The sequence below is a fragment of the Dendrobates tinctorius genome, unplaced genomic scaffold (genome assembly GCF_039654945.1).
Source record: "Dendrobates tinctorius isolate UK_male_01 unplaced genomic scaffold, ASM3965494v1 ptg000106l, whole genome shotgun sequence".
NCBI lineage: Eukaryota > Metazoa > Chordata > Amphibia > Anura > Dendrobatidae > Dendrobates > Dendrobates tinctorius.
In genome coordinates, this window is record NW_027361774.1 from 896,275 (window position 1) to 915,688 (window position 19,414).

Genomic DNA, 19,414 nt, shown 5'->3' on the forward strand with positions numbered 1-19,414 from the left:
TAATAAAGTGGCCAGTGAGTGTATGTAGTATGTATGTTGCATGTAGTATATATGTAGTATGCATGTTGTATGTATGTAGCATGTATGTAGCATGTAATTTTTTTTTTTTTTTTTTTTACATTCAACACATTAGCCGGATGATGGGACTACTACTGTCCCATCATTGGCTAATGTGTCAATCACTGTCATGGTAGCAGGCATCGCCCGATGGGACTTGTAGTCCCATCGGACGATGCCTGCACAGACCACCGGAGCCTGCACAGCCCCCCGGCAGGCCGGCACAGCCCCCCGGCAGGCCGGCACAGACCACCGGAGCCTGCACAGACCACCGGAGCCTGCACAGCCCCCCGGCAGGCCGGCACAGCCCCCCGGCAGGCCGGCACAGACCACCGGAGCCTGCACAGCCCCCCCGGCAGGCCGGCACAGACCACCGGAGCCTGCACAGCCCCCCGGCAGGCCGGCACAGACCACCGGAGCCTGCACAGACCACCGGCAGGCCGGCACAGACCACCGGCAGGCCGGTACAGACCCCCGGACAGTCGGCACAGCCCCCTCGAAGGCCCGAACTGATGGCGCATCATGATGCGCACAGACAGCGCATCATGATGACGTCATTTCGGCAGCCAATCGGAAAGCTCAACACTAGTCAGCAGGGGACACAAAATCGCTAAGACTCCTATTTTTTTTTTTTTCAGAGTTTAATACAAGCAATTCTAGTTTCTTAGCGATTTTGTGTCAGCAGGGGGACACAAAATCGCTAAGAAACTAGGATTGCTTGTAGTAATATCAATCTCTCTCTCTCCCCAGCACAGGAATCGCTGCAATACTCGCATCCTCATTCATTAACATTGGACTCGCTAGACTCGCAACGAATAGCGAGTTTCCGACTCGGACTCGTTACAGTCTAGCGATTCCGAGTATTTCAGGATTCGCCCATCCCTAATTGTAATCAGTGATCCCCATCACTAACGTTGTTCAGCGGGTTATCTGCACCTGTAAGCGACAAACGCTGGCCTTTTCAGTGTAGCGCACATGCAGCCACGGACATGTAAGGGCATGACACACCAGTTATTGGCCAATCTCATGTGCCAGAGCCTCACGTGTCCCTCTAGTAAGCCGGACTCGGACTGCGGGGCATGATGGAGTCTCGTTCGTTAATGGAATTAAGCTTGCAATGTGTGCATCTGTTCTGTAGCTGGCATGGTTGAGGTTTCCCAGGTGGAGTAGAATTTAACCGTAGGCTCCACTCCTGGTGGTGCCCTTCTGGACATTCCTTTAAGGTTCAGCTTTGCAACCATACTGCCCATGTAAAACAAACACTTTGCCTTCATGAACGCTGTTTGGAGGGTCATGACTTGTGGGAATAACGCCGCCCAATCAGTTAACCTGCTAGAGAGATCCTTCGTTGCTCCCAAGCATGACATCACACTCCCTAGGAAGAAGGTAATGCCACTGTGGCGACCGTACTCCTGGGGGCGACACAAGTGCACTGATGCCCAGCCACTGCTCGATGAATCTGCTGGTACATTGACCCAGACCACTACATTCCCCTCGCATGCTACACGACCTGAATCTGACCCTGATGAAACTCAGGTTACCCTTCCCATATACAGTTCCATCTTACACGGTGACAAAGAGGAAGCTGCAGATGAAAGTGCAGGTTCGGCCCACCCGCCATCAGACACACCACCGTACTATCAGGGGCCCTGTGCCAGTGCCGTCGCCAATGAGTGGGCCCCCCCTGCTTGCTCAGGATCACAGCACTTGCAAAGTTGAAATACTGTGCAGTGAGTTGGAAGATGGGGACGACGAGGAGTCCAGACAAGTACAGGGATTCCCTAGCGAGGAGACTTATTTGATTGTTTTAAATGTTGGGACAGCAATTTTTGGGGAGCACTATACTCTGGAGAATGATAGATGGGGCCCACCATACATTGGAACATTCCAAAGGTGGACATCAGACACTGGAGCAGCATTTACAGGGCCCATTATACACTAGAGCATTAGAAATGGGGCCCATTATGTTTGGAGCATTATTTGGGCCCATAAGACAGTGGAGCTTCATCCATGGGGACCAACATATACTGTAGCATTATGTGGAGCTCATCATATACTGTTTCAAACATTATATTGTACCAATGATTCTGTATGGAGAAATAGATGGGCCTCGTCATGAGATGTAAAAAGTGAAGTATTTTTCATTGTACTATACCGCTATTTCTCTGCCGTATCGGAGCATGATGAGTTGTGGTATGTGTTAAAGGGGCTGTCATGATCTGACAGTTTTAGATTGCACTGGGTGAACTTTTTTTACTTTGGAAAGTTCCAAGGTGTCTTGACTGTCCCCGGTGGTGGTTAGCGGTATCGCACTTTAGGTTTTTGTGCACTTAATTAGGGATCAGGTGTGACACCCTATAAAGGTGTGCTAGGGGTGTGTAATCACTGCCTGTGATATTGTGAGTTTGTGTTTCACTCTGGTTTGGAGGGCCTGGAGGAAAGATGGAGCTGGTGAGGAGTCCTGCGCAGCTTAGCCAGGGGGGACGTGTTGCAGCTATGGTGTCTGGACGAAGGGCTCGCATGGCGTGGTGGGGTCGCAGTGATGGAGTCAGCGGGAAGTGTCTGCATGGTCTGGTGGAGTGGCTACTATGGAGAGTGGCACTCACCATGTGGGACTTGGCCGCTGAGCTGGACTCAAGCATGCTTGACTTCGTGGCAGAAGCTGAACACTTCCTTGGGACTCTGGTACTAAGCAGCTGCAACTGGTGTTGGACTCTGCTCCAAGGTTGCACTAAGGTGAAGGATCCTGTTATGGTGATGGATCCGGGTGGAGGAGAAGATGCACTCAGGTGGAGGGCTCTGTTGCTAGGAGCGCACGCAACAGAGCAAAGCTAAGTGGTGTTTCCCCTGTATTGTCTCTTTCCTCATGTGTGTTATTAGTGCAGTGGTGGGATTAGTCTCCGCACCGACCCATTCCCTAGTGAGGGTTTAGGGTCAGGGTGAGCAAGGGCGTTAAGGTACGCGTGCGGCGACAGGTGCGGAGCCTGTTTAGGGAATGTAAGGAGTGCAGGGACACTGGCTCAGGGGAGCTTAGGAGGTCTCCATGTCCCCATTCCCTATCGCAGGGCCCACCATTGTTAAAGTTTCCCAGGTTCCCCCGTTATTTGATTATTGTATGTATAACGTGTAATACCTAAATTCGCCGGGTGGAGGAGGCGTATCCACCTGCACGTTTTATTATTTAAATGTGCCCCACTGTAGGCGGTGTATCCAGGGTCACGTGTGTTATGGGTCTGCCTTGCGGTATCATCTGCGTCCCGACACACGTGACCATGACAGGGGCGCTCTTTCGCCCAGGGCACATGAAAACCTGCAGTCAGCCCTCCCCCCCCACAACTTTAGCCAAATAACCCCCATTTTTCAGTGCGTAACTTGTATTATGAAGTTAATTAAGGTTGACAAGCTTAAGTAAGAAGAATTGATGCTTTTGGCATTCAAATGGGCACTGTAGGTGTGTTTCCTGTCCTCCTCTCACTGCCGACTTTTATTCCCCATTGACTTACATTGGGTTTCGTTTTTCGGGACGACCCCGACTTTTCCCTATAATCGGACGATCTTGCTCGACCCGACTTTTGGAAAAGTCGGGTTTCACGAAACGAAACTCGACCCTAAAAAACCAAAAGTCGCTCAACTCTAGTCATTAGCCATTCAGGTTGATCGGCGTTTACGTGAATGTAAAATTACACGAGAAATGCTGCCACCTGTTGAACAAATTTCTGAACCTATGCAATGTGATAGAGTTTTGTCTAGGGCGCAACGTCAGGATTTCAGAAGGCGTAATAAGCTGTGTTTTTTCTGTGGAGATGCCTCTCATAATATTTCTGTCTGCCCTAAAGGAGAGAAACGTTTTGCACACACATTTGCTGTGGGTGGTGTACAACCTAAGTTTCTTCTGGCAATTACTCTGATCTGCTCCCTGTCCACATTTTCCGCTAAGGCTTTTGTGGATTCAGGAGCGGCTCTGAACCTGATGGACTTGGATTTTGCTAAACATTGTTGGTTTCCTATGACACCTCTGCATACACCTATCCCTTTGAGGGGTATTGATGCTACTCCTTTGGCGAAGAATAAACCTCAGTCTTGGACCCAGGTGGTAATGCGGGTCGCTCCAGACCATCAAGAAAATTGCAGATTTTTGGTGTTGCATAATTTGCATGATACCATTGTTCTGGGGTTTCCCTGGTTGCAAATCCATAATCCAGTTTTGGATTGGAAATCTGTGTCTGTGGTGAGTTGGGGTTGTCAGTGTCCTGTTTTCTCCACCTCTCCCCAGTCGCATGATGTTCCTGACTATTTGGCTGATTTTTATGACGTATTTAGTGAGAATAAGTCTGCATCTTTGCCTCCTCATAGGAGTTATGACTGTGCAAATGAGCTGAGCCCTGGGTTTAAATTTCCCAAGGGTCGACTTTTCAATTTATCTGTACCCGAGCATGAGGCTATGCGATCTTATATTAAGGAGTCGTTGGAGAAGGGTCATATTAGACCATCCTCTTCACCCTTGGGTGCTGGGTTTTTTTTCGTGGCCAAGAAAGATGGTTCAATAAGGCCTTGTATTGACTATCGTTCCCTCAACAAAATTACTGTTAAATATCAGTATCCGTTACCCCTGATTTCTGATCTATTCTCCAGAGTTAAAGGTGCTTGCTGGTTTACCAAGCTTGACCTCAGGGGGGCATATAATCTTATTCGCATTAAGCATGGGGATGAATGGAAGACAGCGTTTAATACTCCGGAGGGACATTTTGAGTACCTGGTGATCACTTTTGGGCTCACTAATGCCCCTTCTGTCTTCCAGTGCTTCATGAATGATATTTTCCGGGACTTTGTGGATAAATTTTTGATCATCTATCTGGATGATATTTTGATCTTTTCCAGGGATTGGGATTCTCATGTGGAACATGTTTGGACTGTGTTCCGGATTTTGAGGGAGAATTCCCTGTATGTTAAGGTGTCGAAATGCCTTTTTGGTGTACAGAGGATTTCATTTTTGGGATTTATTTTGTCTCCATCAACTACTGAAATGGACCCGGCCAAGGTACAGGCCATTTATGATTGGGTTCAGCCCACTTCTTTGAAGGCCCTCCAGAAGTTTTTGGGTTTTGCTAACTTTTATCGTAAATTTATAGCTAATTTTTCAGGTATTGCCAAACCATTGACTGATTTGACTAAGAAGGGTGCTGATGTGCTGAATTGGTCTCCAGAGGTTGTTTCTTCCTTTCAGGAGCTGAAGCGGAGGTTCACTTCTGCTCCGGTTTTGCGGCAACCTGATGTCTCACTCCCGTTTCAGGTAGAGGTGGACTGTTGTGAGTTCATTTTCCCCTTCACTACTGAGGCCCGAGGAACTCCCTCTTCTGGTAAAGAAAGGTAGTGAGCCTGATTATCAAACACCTGAGTCTGATGATGATGACTGGCTGAGTGGAGTTACTGACTGGATATAAGGCTGCCGACGCCCTTCTGCCCTGCGGGTGATTTCTCTGTGGGATCCTTGGAGACCAGTCTGAATTCCTGCTCCTCTAAAGCTAAGTTTTCTGCTCGGCTTTTTGCATTTGTGCTTAGACTTTGTTTTGCTTTGTTTTTCTGGATTTCTGCCTTTCCCTGCTGGGGTGTGCTGAATTCCTTTAGCTCTGTCTTCTGAAAATACCTGAGTGCTGATTTAGTTTTTGAAGCCTAGCTGCTTCAGGGTCTTTTTCATATCAGCTTGTTGGCTTATGTCTTTGATAGGGTTTTGGCAGATTGCAGACAGCAACCTTCCTTTCCTGTTCTGTTTAGCTAGCTTGGGCCCCATCGTTTGCTCAGCCTATCTTTCTATCTGTGTGAGTGTTTTTTCATCTTGCTTCACCGTCATTATATGTTGGGGGCTGCCTTTTACTTTGGGGTCTGCTCTGGGGCAGTTTAGATTTCCTTTTCGGTCTTTAGGCTATTTAGCGCTCCGGCTGTGATCGAGGGGTCTAGGGCATCGTAGGAACCCCCCACGGCTACTGCTAGTTGTGTTGATAGGTTCAGGGGTCTGCAATCTGATAGTTGCCAACTTCTCTGATTTTCTGGACGTAGCTTCTATTTTTGTGTCTGCCTCCTACGGTGACTCAATCATAACAGTGGACGCTTCTGAGATTGGTGCAGGAGCTGTTTTGTCCCAAAAAGATCCGGTAATATCTAAAATGAATCCCTGTGCTTTTCCCGAAAGTTCTCCCCATCTGAACGCAACTATGATGTGGGGAATCGGGAACTGTTAGCCATGAAATGGGCATTTGAGGAGTGGAGACATTGGTTGGAGGGAGCTAGACATCAAGTCGTGGTCCTCACTGACCACAAGAATTTGATTTACCTTGAGTCAGCCAAACGCTTGAATCCTAGACAGGCTAGGTGGGCCTTGTTTTTCACACGTTTTGATTCTGTGGTCTCTTTTCTTCTGGGCGCTAAGAATGTCAAGGCAGACGCCCTCTCTAGGAGTTTCTTTGCTGATTCTCCTATTGTGACCAGGCCTGCTACCAACTTAGGTGAGGGGGTAGTTCTTACTGCCATCTCGCCCGATTTGAGACGTGCTCTGGAAGAGTTTCAGGAGGACAAACCTGAGCGTTGTCCCATTGGAAAATTGTATGTTCCTGACCAGTGGAGGAAGAGAGTAATGTCTGAAGTTCATTGCTCCGCATTGGCTGGTCAACCAGGTATTTTTGGTACTAGAGATCTGGTGAGTCGGTCTTTTTGGTGGCCCGCATTATCTCTTGATATCAGGAATTTTGTGCAGTCCTGAGGGACTTAGTCCTGGTCTAAACCTTGCTCTCGCTCTAGTGGGTTGTTGATGCCTTTGCCGGTGCCCAGGAGGCCATGGACCCATATTTCAATGGATTTTATTTCTGATTTGCCTGTCTCTCAGAGAATGACTGTTATCTGGGTGATTTGTGATAGATTCTCTAAGATGGTCCATCTTGTACCACTCCCTAAGTTGCCATCTTCCTCAGAGTAGGTGCCCTTGTTTTTGCAACAGGTGGATCGCGTGCATGGGATTCCTGAGAACATTGTATCTGACAGAGGAGTTCAGTTTGTCTCTAGATTTTGGAGGACTTTTTGTTCCAAGCTGGGAATTCAGTTGTCCTTCTCCACTGCGTTTCACCCTCAGACCAATGGGCAGACGGAGAGAACAAACCAGACTTTGGAGTCTTATTTGAGATGTTTTATCTCTGCTGATCAGGATGATTGGGTCTCATTTTTGACCTTGGCCGAATTTGCTTTAAATAATAGAGCTAGTTCTGCAACTTTGATGTCACCTTTTTTTTTGTAACTTTGGGTTTCATCCTCTATTCTCTTCAGGGCAGGTGGAGTCTTCTGCCTGTCCAGGTGTTGACACTGTGGTTGAGAGAATGCACCAGATTTGGGACCAAGTGGTGGATAAGTTGTCTCTCTCCCAGGAAAAGGCCCAGCGGTTTTCCAACCGGCATAGGACCATTGGACCACGGTTTAAGGTGGGTGATATGGTTTGGTTGTCATCAAAGAATATCTCTATGAAGGTGGCTTCTCCAAAGTTGAAACCTAGATTTATTGGACCTTACAAGATTTTGGAGATTCTTTTCCGGTCTCTTTTCGATTGGCTCTTCCTGTTACATTTAAGATCCATAACGTGTTTCATAAGTCTCTGTTGAAGAGGTTTGTCGAGCCAGTAGTTCCTGTGGTGGCACCTCCTGACCCTGTATTGGTTAAAGGTAATGTGGAATATGAGGTTGAGAAGATACTGGATTCTCGTCTGACTAGACGGAGACTCCAGTATTTGGTTAAGTGGAAGGGTTATGGCCAGGAGGATAATTCTTGGGTCTCTGCATCTGATATTCATGCCGAAAGATTGGTTTGTGCTTTTCATCAGGCCCATCCTGATTGGCCTGGTGGCGTGGATGAGGGTTCGGTGACCCCTCCTCAAGGGGGAGGTACTGTTGTGAGCTCATTTTCTCGTTCACCTTTGATGTCCGATGAACTCCCTCTACTGGTGAAAGGAGGTGGTGAAACTGATTTGGATGGGAGAAACCTGTCACCTGAATAGGTGGATTGCGATTGGACATCCGGAATCTCTGAGTGGATATAAGGCAGCCTTGTAGGGTTGCTGGTGATTTCTCTGCTCTGAGCTCTGGCCTCCAGTTCAGTTCCTGTCTCCAAAAGCTAAGTTTTGCTCTGTTATTGTTCCATGAGATTTTGTCTGATTTGCTTAGTTTTGTGTTCTGCCAGCCCCGGCTGGGGCTCTGCTGAATTTCCATTTTTGTCCCTGATCGGTCAAATCTCTTTTGCTCTGTCTTCAGAATATATCGGAGTGCTGAGATAGGGATTTTGAAGTCTAGTGACTTCAGGGCCGTTTTTCCTATCAGACGTGTTGAGACATTTTTGGTAGGGTTTTTGCGGATTGCAGCCAGCATCTTTTCTGTCCTTTCCTATCTAGTTAGTTGGGCCCCATTGTTTGCTCTGCCTGTCTTTCTGTCTGTGTTTGTGTTTTCATCTGTTTTCACTGACAATACATGTTGGGGGCTGTCTATTGCTTTGGGGTCTGCTCTGGGGCAGTTTAGATTTCCCCTTTCTTTCTTTAGGCTTATTTAGTTCTCCAGCTATGAAGAGGCGTCTAGGACCACCGTAGGAACGCTCCACGGCTACTGTTAGTTGTTGTGAATAGGCTCAGGGGTCTGCAATCCGCTAGCTACCAACCTCTCCGGTTTTCTGGACTTAGCTTGCAGTTTTGTTTTTTCCTCCTCCGGTGACTCATTCATAACACATGGCCCCCTCATCCCTACCTTGGTATACATAGATCCCTCATCCCTATCCTAGTATGCATGGCCCCATCCTTATCCTGGTATGCAGAGCTCCCATTTTGTCATAGTATGCATGGTCCTCATCCTTATCCTGGTATGCAGGGCCCCCATCTTGTCCTAGTATGCAGGGTCCCATCCCTATTCTGGCATGATTGGCCCCATCCCGCTCCTGGTATGCAGTGCCCCATCTCATCATAGTATGCATGGCCCCCATCCTTATCCTGGTATGCAGGGCACCATCACTATTCGGGTATGACTGGCCCCCCATTCCAGTCCTGGAATGCATAGCTCAATCCTTATAATTGGCCCCCATCCTGGTATCCATGGCCCCATCACAAAACTTTAAAAAAAAGCATTACACTTACCTACCCGGCACTCCCTTGCTGAATCCTGCTCTGATACCAGCAACTGCTTTATGCTTGTAAGCAGCACATGGCAGGGACATAATGCGTTGCTCACAAGCAGAGCACAGCTGCCAGAGTACTCGCCGTTAAAACTATATCAACATTATGAACATAAAAAAGGCTTCTTCTTTATGTGACGTCTCTGATGTTTATTAACAGTTGATTTCCAAGTAAAATATTTCCCACATTAAGAAAATGAAAAAGGCTTCTCCTTTGTGTGACTGCTCTGATGTCTAACAAGAAGCGCTTTCCAGTTAAAATATTTCCCACAATCTGAACAGGAAAAAGGCTTCTCCCCTGTGTGAGTTCTATGGTGAGTAACAAGCAGTGATTTACGTGCAAAACATTTCCCACATTCTGAACAGGAAAAAGGCTTCTCACCTGTGTGAGCTCTATGGTGAGTAACAAGCACTGATTTATGTGCAAAACATTTCCCACATTTAGAACAGGAAAAAGGTTTCTCTCCTGTGTGAGTTCTTTGGTGTTCATTAAGATTCCCTTTCTGGTTAAAAGATTTCCCACATTCTGAACAGGAAAAAGGCTTTTCTCCTGTGTGAGTTCTTTGGTGTATATCAAGATTCCATTTCTGTTTAAAACATTTCCCACATTCTGAACAGGAAAAAGGCTTCTTTCCTGTGTGAGTTCTTTGGTGTATATCAAGATCCCATTTCTGTTTAAAACATTTCTCACAATCTGAACAGGAAAAAGGCTTCTCCCCTGTGTGAGTTCTATGGTGAGTAACAAGCAGTGATTTACGTGCAAAACATTTCCCACATTCTGAACAGGAAAAAGGCTTCTCCCCTGTGTGAGCTCTATGGTGAGTAACAAGCAGTGATTTATGTGCAAAACATTTCCCACATTTAGAACAGGAAAAAGGCTTCTCTCCTGTGTGAGTTCTTTGGTGTTCATTAAGATTCCCTTTCCGGTTAAAACATTTCCCACATTCTGAACAGGAAAAAGGCTTCACTCCTGTGTGAGTTCTTTGGTGTATATCAAGATTCCATTTCTGTTTAAAACATTTCCCACATTCTGAACAGGAAAAAGACTTCTTTGCTTTAGGAGCAGTTTGTTTTATATTGCCTCTTTTGTGACTTTGATTTTTCTTAGTAGTCAGTAATGAATCACAAGATGGGATCTGTTTCATAGGATCAGATGACAGATCTTTGCTGTGAATAGATGATGGTATATCTGGAGTAATGGCAATCACTTCAGTTGTATCTTGTAGGATCTCAAGATCATCAGATTTAAAAGTTGAAGATGTCAGCTGTCCCTCTGATCTCCTGATGCAGTCATTTGCTAAAATAAAATAAAACAATTATTTTTAATAAAATATCCTTGAGTTTTATATCTTTGAACGTTTCTACTTAAACTGTCCATAAAAATGGCAAGCTATGTAAAAAACTTTAATTAATTACCAAGACAATGACAGTTCACAGTCTAATAGAAAACCTTGTTGGATGAACCAGTAGTGTGTGGTGTTCAACTGTTTGTTCATTCTGCCTCCCAAATATCAAATAAAAAGAAACCAATCAGTGTTACGTAGGCGAAAATAATACCAATTCTCATGTCAAAAAAAACAAGTCCCCACTCAGGTCCATCATCTGTCAATGGAAAAACAGAGGTTCCCACACTATTAGTGGCTCAAAGGCTGCTGAAAAGCAACAGAGTTTCTATAAACCAATCCAGCAAAATCTGCTCTCACTTCGGAGTCTTGCAGTGTGCGCAAACAACATTTAGGATCCCTGTATTTAGCAATATTATAGTGAGAAGAATCCACTTAATTTGCAGTGTCTCCTGGAGCACAATCTGGGCACTATGTGCTGGGTAATAAAATGGCAGATGTGTAATTTTCACTCTAACATCCACTGCGTGTTAATTTCCGGAAAGTGGCTGTGGAGTCAAAATATTCACTCCTCCTACACACGTGGTCTAAATTGTTGGTACCCCTCGTTTAATGACAGATAAACCCACAATGGTCACAGAACTTTAATCTGACAAAAGTAGAAATAAATCAAAAATCTATGACAATGAACAAATGAAAGTCAGACATTGCTTTTCAGCCATGCTTCCACAGAATTTTTAAACAATTAAAACTCATGAAATAGGCCTTAACGTAATTGGTTCATGACCGCCAATGGTAGATAAACGCCGGCGCTAGCAGGACTTTGTGCAGCGCAGTCGTTTGTCTACGGTCGGCAGTTTTGTGCTCATCGGGACCCCACCTTCCTTATAACTAGGGGATTCCACCCCAAAATGCTTCCTGTGACCTCCTACTTCATTGAGACCTGATCGGTACAGGTCTTTATGACATCAGTGTCACACCAGCCAATGAGACAAATCACTAGGAAAGTTTGTTGTAGCAGCGAACTTTCCCGGGCGATCTGCCCCATAAAAACGCTGTTTCTCCTCAGATCTCCTGTCAGTGAGAGATTAGAGGAGAAACAGTGTTACAAGTGCTGCTGCCAACAGCTGTGCCAGTCAGCGATTGTGCTATAAAGTAAAAAAACAGATAAGTCAGGTTAGGGTTAGTGCTATAGTTAGGGTTAGTGTTGGGACTAAAGTTAGTGTTTATTCTAAAGTTAGGGTTATGCTAAAGAATTAGGCATTTCTCAATTGTCTCCCCAATAATTTGGTCACGTCAATGTTTTCTATTTCCAGGAAAAAAAAAAATGAATGAAATGGCCCGTCAGTATTATAGCGCAGAGGAGGCTTATACACTTTTATGTTCTGACAGTGAAGAAAGTGCAGTGTCAGATGGCGATGTGGATTTCGAGGGCTTTAGTAGCAGCGACAGTGATAGCTCAGAAATGAGCAGTGATTCTGGTCCATCCTCACACACAAGGACCAGTACAACAAGGAGGACAAATAGCGCTTCTGGAGAAATGTCTCCAACTCAGGGAACAATGCCCAGTACTAGCGCTGTCCCTAGTGCTCGTGAATTGGCGCACACCAATGTCCAAGGGGCTTTGCCTCTTGATGTAGCATTTCCCAGATGTGTCCCAATTCATCAGCCAGAATCCACGATCCTATTATGCTAGGTCAAATTTATGGACACCAACTAATATCCTAGAAATGAAAACATTTTTAGGTCTTACATTCACTATGGGGCTTGTTAAAAAACGAGCATTCGGTCCTATTTGTCCAACCGGCCTGTTCAAGCCACCCCTATGTTTTCTGCCATTCTTCCTAGGACCCGTTATGAGATGCTCATGAGGTTTTGGCATTTTAATCACAATAGTCAGTGCCTGCCCAGAAATGCCCCAGAACACGACAGACTATTCAAAGTCAGACCCATCATCGGAAACTTGACAGAAAAGTTCTTAAAGCTCTACACCCCAACAGAAAACATTTCAATTGATGAGTCCCTTGTAAAATTCAAGGGAAGACTACACCTCAAGCAATTTATTCCTTCTAAGAGGGCAAGGTTCGGAATAAAGCTCTATAAAATGTGCGAGAGTTCAACCGGATACACATCAGCTTTTCACATTTATGAGGGGAAAGACAGCGAACTAAACCCACCAGGAGGCCCTACTTATCGGGGTACGTCTGGAAAATGGTTTTGAGCCTTTTTTTTTACAAAACGGCTACAATCTGTATGTTGACAACTACTACACCAGCATACCCCTATTTAAAAGTCTGGTTGAACATAACATAGGGGCTTGTGGGACCAGTCGCAAAAACCATCAGGGGTTTCCACAATGATTGGTCAAAGAAAATTTCCGAAAGGGGCAGTCAGGGGCTTTACACAATGGAGAGCTGCTTGCCATTAAGTATAAGGATAAAAAAGATATTTTTATCCTGAGCTCGATCCACACAGATGCCACAAGGACCACTGCAGACCAACAGGGATCCAATACTCCAAAACCTGTGTCTGTCATTGACTACAACAAATATATGGGGGTGTGGACCTTGCAGATCAGGTTCTACAGCCATACCAGGAATCAAGAAAATCACATACCTGGTATAAAAAGTTAGTCATGTATTTGTTTCAGGTGGCCACATATAATTCTTTTGTGTTATACAAAAAAGCCGGAAATGCAGATACTTTCCTTGATTATCAGGAAAAGGTCACTGAAAATCTTGTTTTTGAAAATTTTGTCCCCGCCAATCCTTTAGAATCTGAAGATGTGAGAAGACTCACTGAGCGACATTTTATTGCACTCACCCCAGTAACTGAAACAAGAACGAACCCCCAGAGAAGATGTCGTGTATGTTCCTAGAGAGGAATGAGGCATGATCCCCGCTATTATTACCCACAATGCCCATCACTGCCAGCCTTATGCCTCCATGACGGCTTTACAATCTTCCACACAGAACCACGTTTTTGAACTGTTTTGACATTCAAGCATTTGGTTTATTTAGTGACAGACACATTTGAGTAGAGCTGACTTACCAATTTCCGGGGGTAGGTGGGGGAGGTCTCCAGAGACACAAGCTGGGCACAATATATTGGGCACTACTATGACATTTTTGCAATTTTTGCTCTGAAACTTCCACTACGTGTTTCTGGAAATCATCCATGTAGTGAAAATGGTCACTATATCCATAGATGAATTCCCAGAGGGGTGTCATTTCCAAAATGGGGTCACTTCAGGGGGATTCTCTTGTTCTGGCACTTAGCGGCTCTCCAAAGTGCCACAACAGCAGAATCCTCCTGAAGTGACCCCATTTTAGAAATGACACCCCTCTGGGAATTAGAAATGACACTCCTCTGTGAATGCATCTATGGGTGTAGTGACCATTTACCTATCTACCTAATTTCCAATGTAATATCTGGGGTTAAAACAACATTTTAGTGATAAAAATGTACCATATTTTTAGGACTATAAGACGCACTTTCTGCCAAAAAATTTTGTGGGGAAATGGGGATGCGTCTTATAGTAGGAATATACTTACAAATGCTGTGGCGGCGGCGCTCTGTGCTTCGTGGAGGGCTCCACTGGAATTTTGTCAAAGTCCAGAGACCCACACAGTTCCATTGCTGTGATGCGGTGGTCTCCAGAAAAATGGCCGCTGTGAACGGCGAATGCTCAGATTCAGATCTCGCCCCGAGATCTCGTTGCCGAGATCTAAATCTGAGCATGTGCCGCCCCCAGCTGCCATTCTCCCGGAGGCCATCACATCAATGGAGCTGCAGGGGCCTAAGGCTTTGACAAAATGGCTGAAAAGCCCCCCATGCAGCACAGAGTGCCGCTGCCCCAGCACAGAGCGCTGCCGCCGCCACAGGTGCAGCGCTGCCGACCCAGCGCAGAGCACTTCCACCCAAGCACAGAGCACTGCTGCCACACCAGCCTGGAATGGGAGTTTCTGGAGGCCACCGCACCAGCCTGGACAACCGGTAAGCTGAATTCGGATGTAAGACGGACCCCCATTTTGCACATTTTCTCCCCTATTTTCCTTTTGAAAATTTGGGGTGCGTCTTATAGTCCGAAAAATACAGTAATTATTTTTTCTTCACTGTCCAAAGGTATAATTTTCTATGGAACAGCTGTGGGGTCAGTATGCTCACTGCACCACTGGAAGAATTCATTCAGGGAAGTATTTGGTAAAATGCAGTCACTTTTGGGGCTTATGCAGTTCTGGCACCTCAGGGGCTCTGACAATGTGACATGTCACCCACAAACACTTCCAGCAAAATCTGCTCTCCAATATGTCGCTCCTTCCCTTCCAAGCTCTGCCATGCGCCCAAACAGTAGTATTCTCCCACATATGGGGTATCGGCGTGCTCAGGAGAAATTGCACAACAAATTGTATGGAGCAATTTCTCCTGTTCCCCTTATGAAAATGCAAAATATGGAGCTAAAGATTTGTGAAAAATGTTATTTTTTTTTATTTGCATGGCGCCATGTTATAAACTTCTGTGAAGCACCTGTGGGTTCAAGGTGCTCAACACACATCTGGATAAGTTCCCTAAAGGGTCTAGTTCCCTAAATGGTGACACTTGTTGGGGGTTTCCACTGGTTACACACATCAGGGGCTCTTCAAACGCAACATAGCAACCACTAATTATTACAGTAGATTTTACATTCAAAAAATCAAATGGCGCGCCTTCCCTTCTGAGCCCTGCCGCGCGCCCAAACAGTAGATTTCCCCCACATATGAGGTATCAGCATTCTCAGGAGAAATTGCAAAACAAAATGTATCGTCCATTTTCTCCTTTTACCCTGGCGAAAGTGAAAAAAAAAAAATAGGTCTAATGGAAAAGTAAAGTAAATATTTATTTTTTCCTTCCATATTCCATTCATTCCTGTGAAGCACCGGAAGGGTTAATTAGCTTCTTGAATGTGGTTTTGAGCACCTTGAGGGGGTGCAGCTTTTAGAATGGTGTCACTTTTGGGTATTTTCTGTCATATTGACCCCCAAACTCACTTCAAATGTGAGGTGGTCCCTAAAAAAATGGTTTTGTAAATTTTGTTGTAAAAATGAGAAATCGCTGGTCAACTTTTAACCCTTATAACTTCCTAATGAAAAAAAAAATTGATATAGTTGATATAGATGTTACTGCGCAGGCGCCGCCATCACCGGTGACATTTTACTGGATGTAATTTCTTTCTAAGCCTCACAATAGCCACAATATTATAGGCATTATCAACAATAATATCAATGCTATTATATGCATTATGTAATAATGGGGGCAGGTCAGTGAGGGGTCAGCGACCTGTCATAAGCCAATACAGATGAATATGGAATCAGAGCACCACATAAAGCCCCGCCCACAGCCCCACCCACAGCCCCACCCCAGAGCACGAGAATCTCATTAACTGAAAACTACAAATACAGATTACACAACAGTAAACCAGAGTTGCCCTCATTTATGGTGGACCATTGGAGCTACTATGGATCCTGAGCAGAAGATTAGAGAAAATAATATTGCTCCCCATTTCAGGAGAGATTGTGCAGTAATCTGAATTCCTTAGGATCAGAAACAACGTAATTGGTTGTAAGTTCTATAGAAAAGGGCTTTCACTGCCCAAAGTCATTTGAACAGTTTTGGGTGGAGGAGAATGTTGTGGTCTAGAGACAAAATTGTGATCATGGTAATACGGCCGGACTACACCACCGATAAAGCAGCCACAGCCGGTGACTGAGAGGAATCTGTGACGTCTCTGCATTCAGTGGTCCCTACTCACCTGGGTAGTCATATGTGGGAATCTCCTCTTTACACCGCTCATCACCCCTCACATATGTCTCTGTAGTATTAATATGGGTCAGATCTTCACCCTGAAACAAATATTGTAAAAGTCACAGACAGATGGAGAAGTCCCATCTATGATCAGCTCTAATCCTGCCATCTCCACCGTTCTCATTACACAAGTATAAAACATATAATACTGGGGGATAAAACAAGACTGAGCACAAGACCTTCACAGCCGTCTACACATCATAGGGGAGATCTCCTGACACCTTCTCCATCTACCTGATGATCCTGAGGAGCACTGGGATCTTCTTGGTTACAGTCCTGTGGAAGAAGAGGACGGGGACATCTCTCTGGTGTTGTCCTCTTACTGGATAGATCTGGAGGAAACACATACAGGGACTGAATTCATTCTCTACATACAGATAATTATAGGCCGTGTGTATTTAGTCCTGTCTATTACCTGGAGATGTGAGGGGCTGGGGAACCTCCATTATGACGTTCTTGTACAGATCTCTGTGTCCTTCTAAATACTCCCACTCCTCCATGGAGAAATAGACAGCGACATCCTGACACCTTATAGGAACCTGACACATACAATGATACCGTCATCCCCCCGATCCCTTCATAGTGTTACTGTATAATGTCCCAGCATTCCCAGCAATGTCACCTCTCCAGTCAGCAGCTCAATCATCTTGTAGATGAGTTCTAGGATCTTCTGGTCATTGATGTCCTCATGGATCAGGGGGTGAAGTGGAGGCCCTGTGATTGGGCTCAGGGGTCTTCCACATCCCTCAGACACAGGGTCCTGACAGCGATCACTAGAGGTCTTCCTCACCACTGTGTAATCCTGGTTATGGAGAGACACATTAATAAATCTCACTACAGACATTTCCAGAGTCCTCACCTCTCCAGTTCTGTCCATCTGTTATTCCCATAGATAAGAATGATGTAATGTGACGTCATCAGAATCTCTCACCTCTCCAGTGAGACGGAAGAGGATCTCTAGGGTGAGGTGTAACATCCTCTCCGCCATCTTGTCTCTGTCCATATCCATCCTTGATGGGTAAATCAGGAATATTCTCTTCTGTAGAAGATCTTCACTGAGAGGATCCGATATTGTAGAGACCTGAATGAGAAGATGATCCGATGTAACATCATAAGAATCCTGTGTAATAATACAATTACTGGAGATAATAAGGGAAACATATGAGGAGATTTATTATCTTACAGGGTTTAGTTTTCTCCCCTGACATCTACTAATAAAACCTATATATTTAGGCCACAGACAACAAGCAGTTTCCTCCTCGGAGTCGGCAGCTGAACACGTTCCTCATAGACTCATCTTCCATAACGCTAATTCTCATCTCATTACCGACACTGGAATCGGCATTAGCAATACTGCAGGAGAGATTCATTACACGCGACATGAGAAATAACTCCTTCATGATGAGGACGACATCTTCATCTCCTACTGCGGCTCTAGAGACAGATGTGGCCAGAGTCGGTCACTGCCTCCATCCCCACCGGCCGTCTATATGAAGGTTTCCCGTCTTCCCCGCACTGGAATCTTCTCGTTAGATCTCAGCTCTGAGTCACACACAGAAGTTTGAGGCTTTTCTGGAAGAACAGGACAGGAGAGATCTGAGGCCGATGTCTCCATGTACAGGGTTTCCCCTCGGGATAAGAGGCTTTTCTATCCCTTTCCCCCAATTAGAGGGGACACCTGTAGATATCGGGGTCTTTACCGGCTGCAGTCCTGGGGGGATTTACTCGGTAACGTGGACGTTGGACAAACGTCACCATCAATTCCCATCAGAGTGAAGGAACATCGCTCCTCTATTCAGCTCTATGGATCCAGGATGAAATCCACTGCGGCCCCTGCAAGAAAAGAGCGAAGTCTGGTGAGACCCCCGAGGCCGGAGATTTCTACAGCTGCTCTGTGCGCACAGGACCTGTGATGAGGTCACAGGAGGGGAGGAGTCAGGGGTCACATGATCAGGGGCCTCAGTGTGTGCAGGACTCTGCTGTGCTGGTTGTCATGGTGCTGGATGAGGGGAAGTTTATGTGTGGGGTCAGGAGGGGTTTACAGGGTGGATGTAGCAGGGCCGTGTGTGTACGAGGTGTACGGAGCGGAGCCGTGTGTGTACGAGGTGTACGGAGCGGAGCCGCGTGTGTACGAGGTGTACGGAGCGGAGCCGCGTGTGTACGAGGTGTACGGAGCGGAGCCGCGTGTGTACGAGGTGTACGGAGCGAAACCGCGTTTGTGTGGACCCCTATGTCTACTCTGTACACCCCCAGCTTCGGTCGCAGACCCCTCTGTGTATGCTGTATACACCCGTATATCTCCAGCTTCGGTAACAGACTCCTGTTTACTCTGTATACACTCGTATATTCCCAGTTTTGGTCACACACCCCTGTGTATGCTGTATACACCCGTATACCCCCAGCTTTGGTCACAGACCTCTCTGTGTACACTGTATACACCCGTATACCCCCAGCTTCGGTCACAGACCCCTCTGTGTATGCTGTATACACCCGTATACCCCCAGCTTCGGTCACAGACCCTTGTGTATGCTGTATACACCCGTATACCCCCAGCTTCGGTCACAGACCCTGCATATCTCACACTGTAGAACTGACGCCGGACACACACGGTAAAACTGCGGTCGTCGGTCTCTCATCTCTCTTATACAGCACTTATACTGATAACATAAGATGGAGTCAGACGAACCCTCCTACAAAACGTGAGAACAAAGTCATTACTACAGGACTGTGTGAGAAAGGGATTTATTCTACAAGAAACGCTGGGGCCACAAATGAGAATAACATAATGTCGTTCATCTTATCTTTCACCATAGATATTGACAGTGAGGGCGACTTCCACTTGGCCGCAATGTGGATTTTAGTGGCCATACATAAGTAGTTTACTAGCTTCTGAAAGCTTTCTGGAAGCCGGGAAGGCCTGGTTCCCAGTAAAAGGGTAGAAGGTTCCAGATCAACCGGTCCACCATACATCTGTGCTATAAGAC

At 45.9% G+C, this 19,414-nt stretch overlaps 1 protein-coding gene across 1 annotated transcript in view; it reads right to left on the reverse strand.

Annotated features, from left to right (window-relative positions):
- The window catches only part of LOC141100551 (uncharacterized), an 82,687-nt gene extending 66,266 nt beyond the window's left edge, over nucleotides 1-16,421 (reverse strand). The window contains exons 1-2 of the mRNA XM_073589113.1: nucleotides 16,378-16,421; nucleotides 9,518-10,543 (exon numbers count right to left, since the gene is read on the reverse strand). Of these exons, the coding sequence (XP_073445214.1) occupies nucleotides 9,518-10,391 (874 nt within the window). The 5' untranslated portion in view covers nucleotides 10,392-10,543; nucleotides 16,378-16,421. The remainder of the gene's footprint in view (nucleotides 1-9,517; nucleotides 10,544-16,377) is intronic.
- Nucleotides 16,422-19,414: the final 2,993 nt, after the last annotated feature.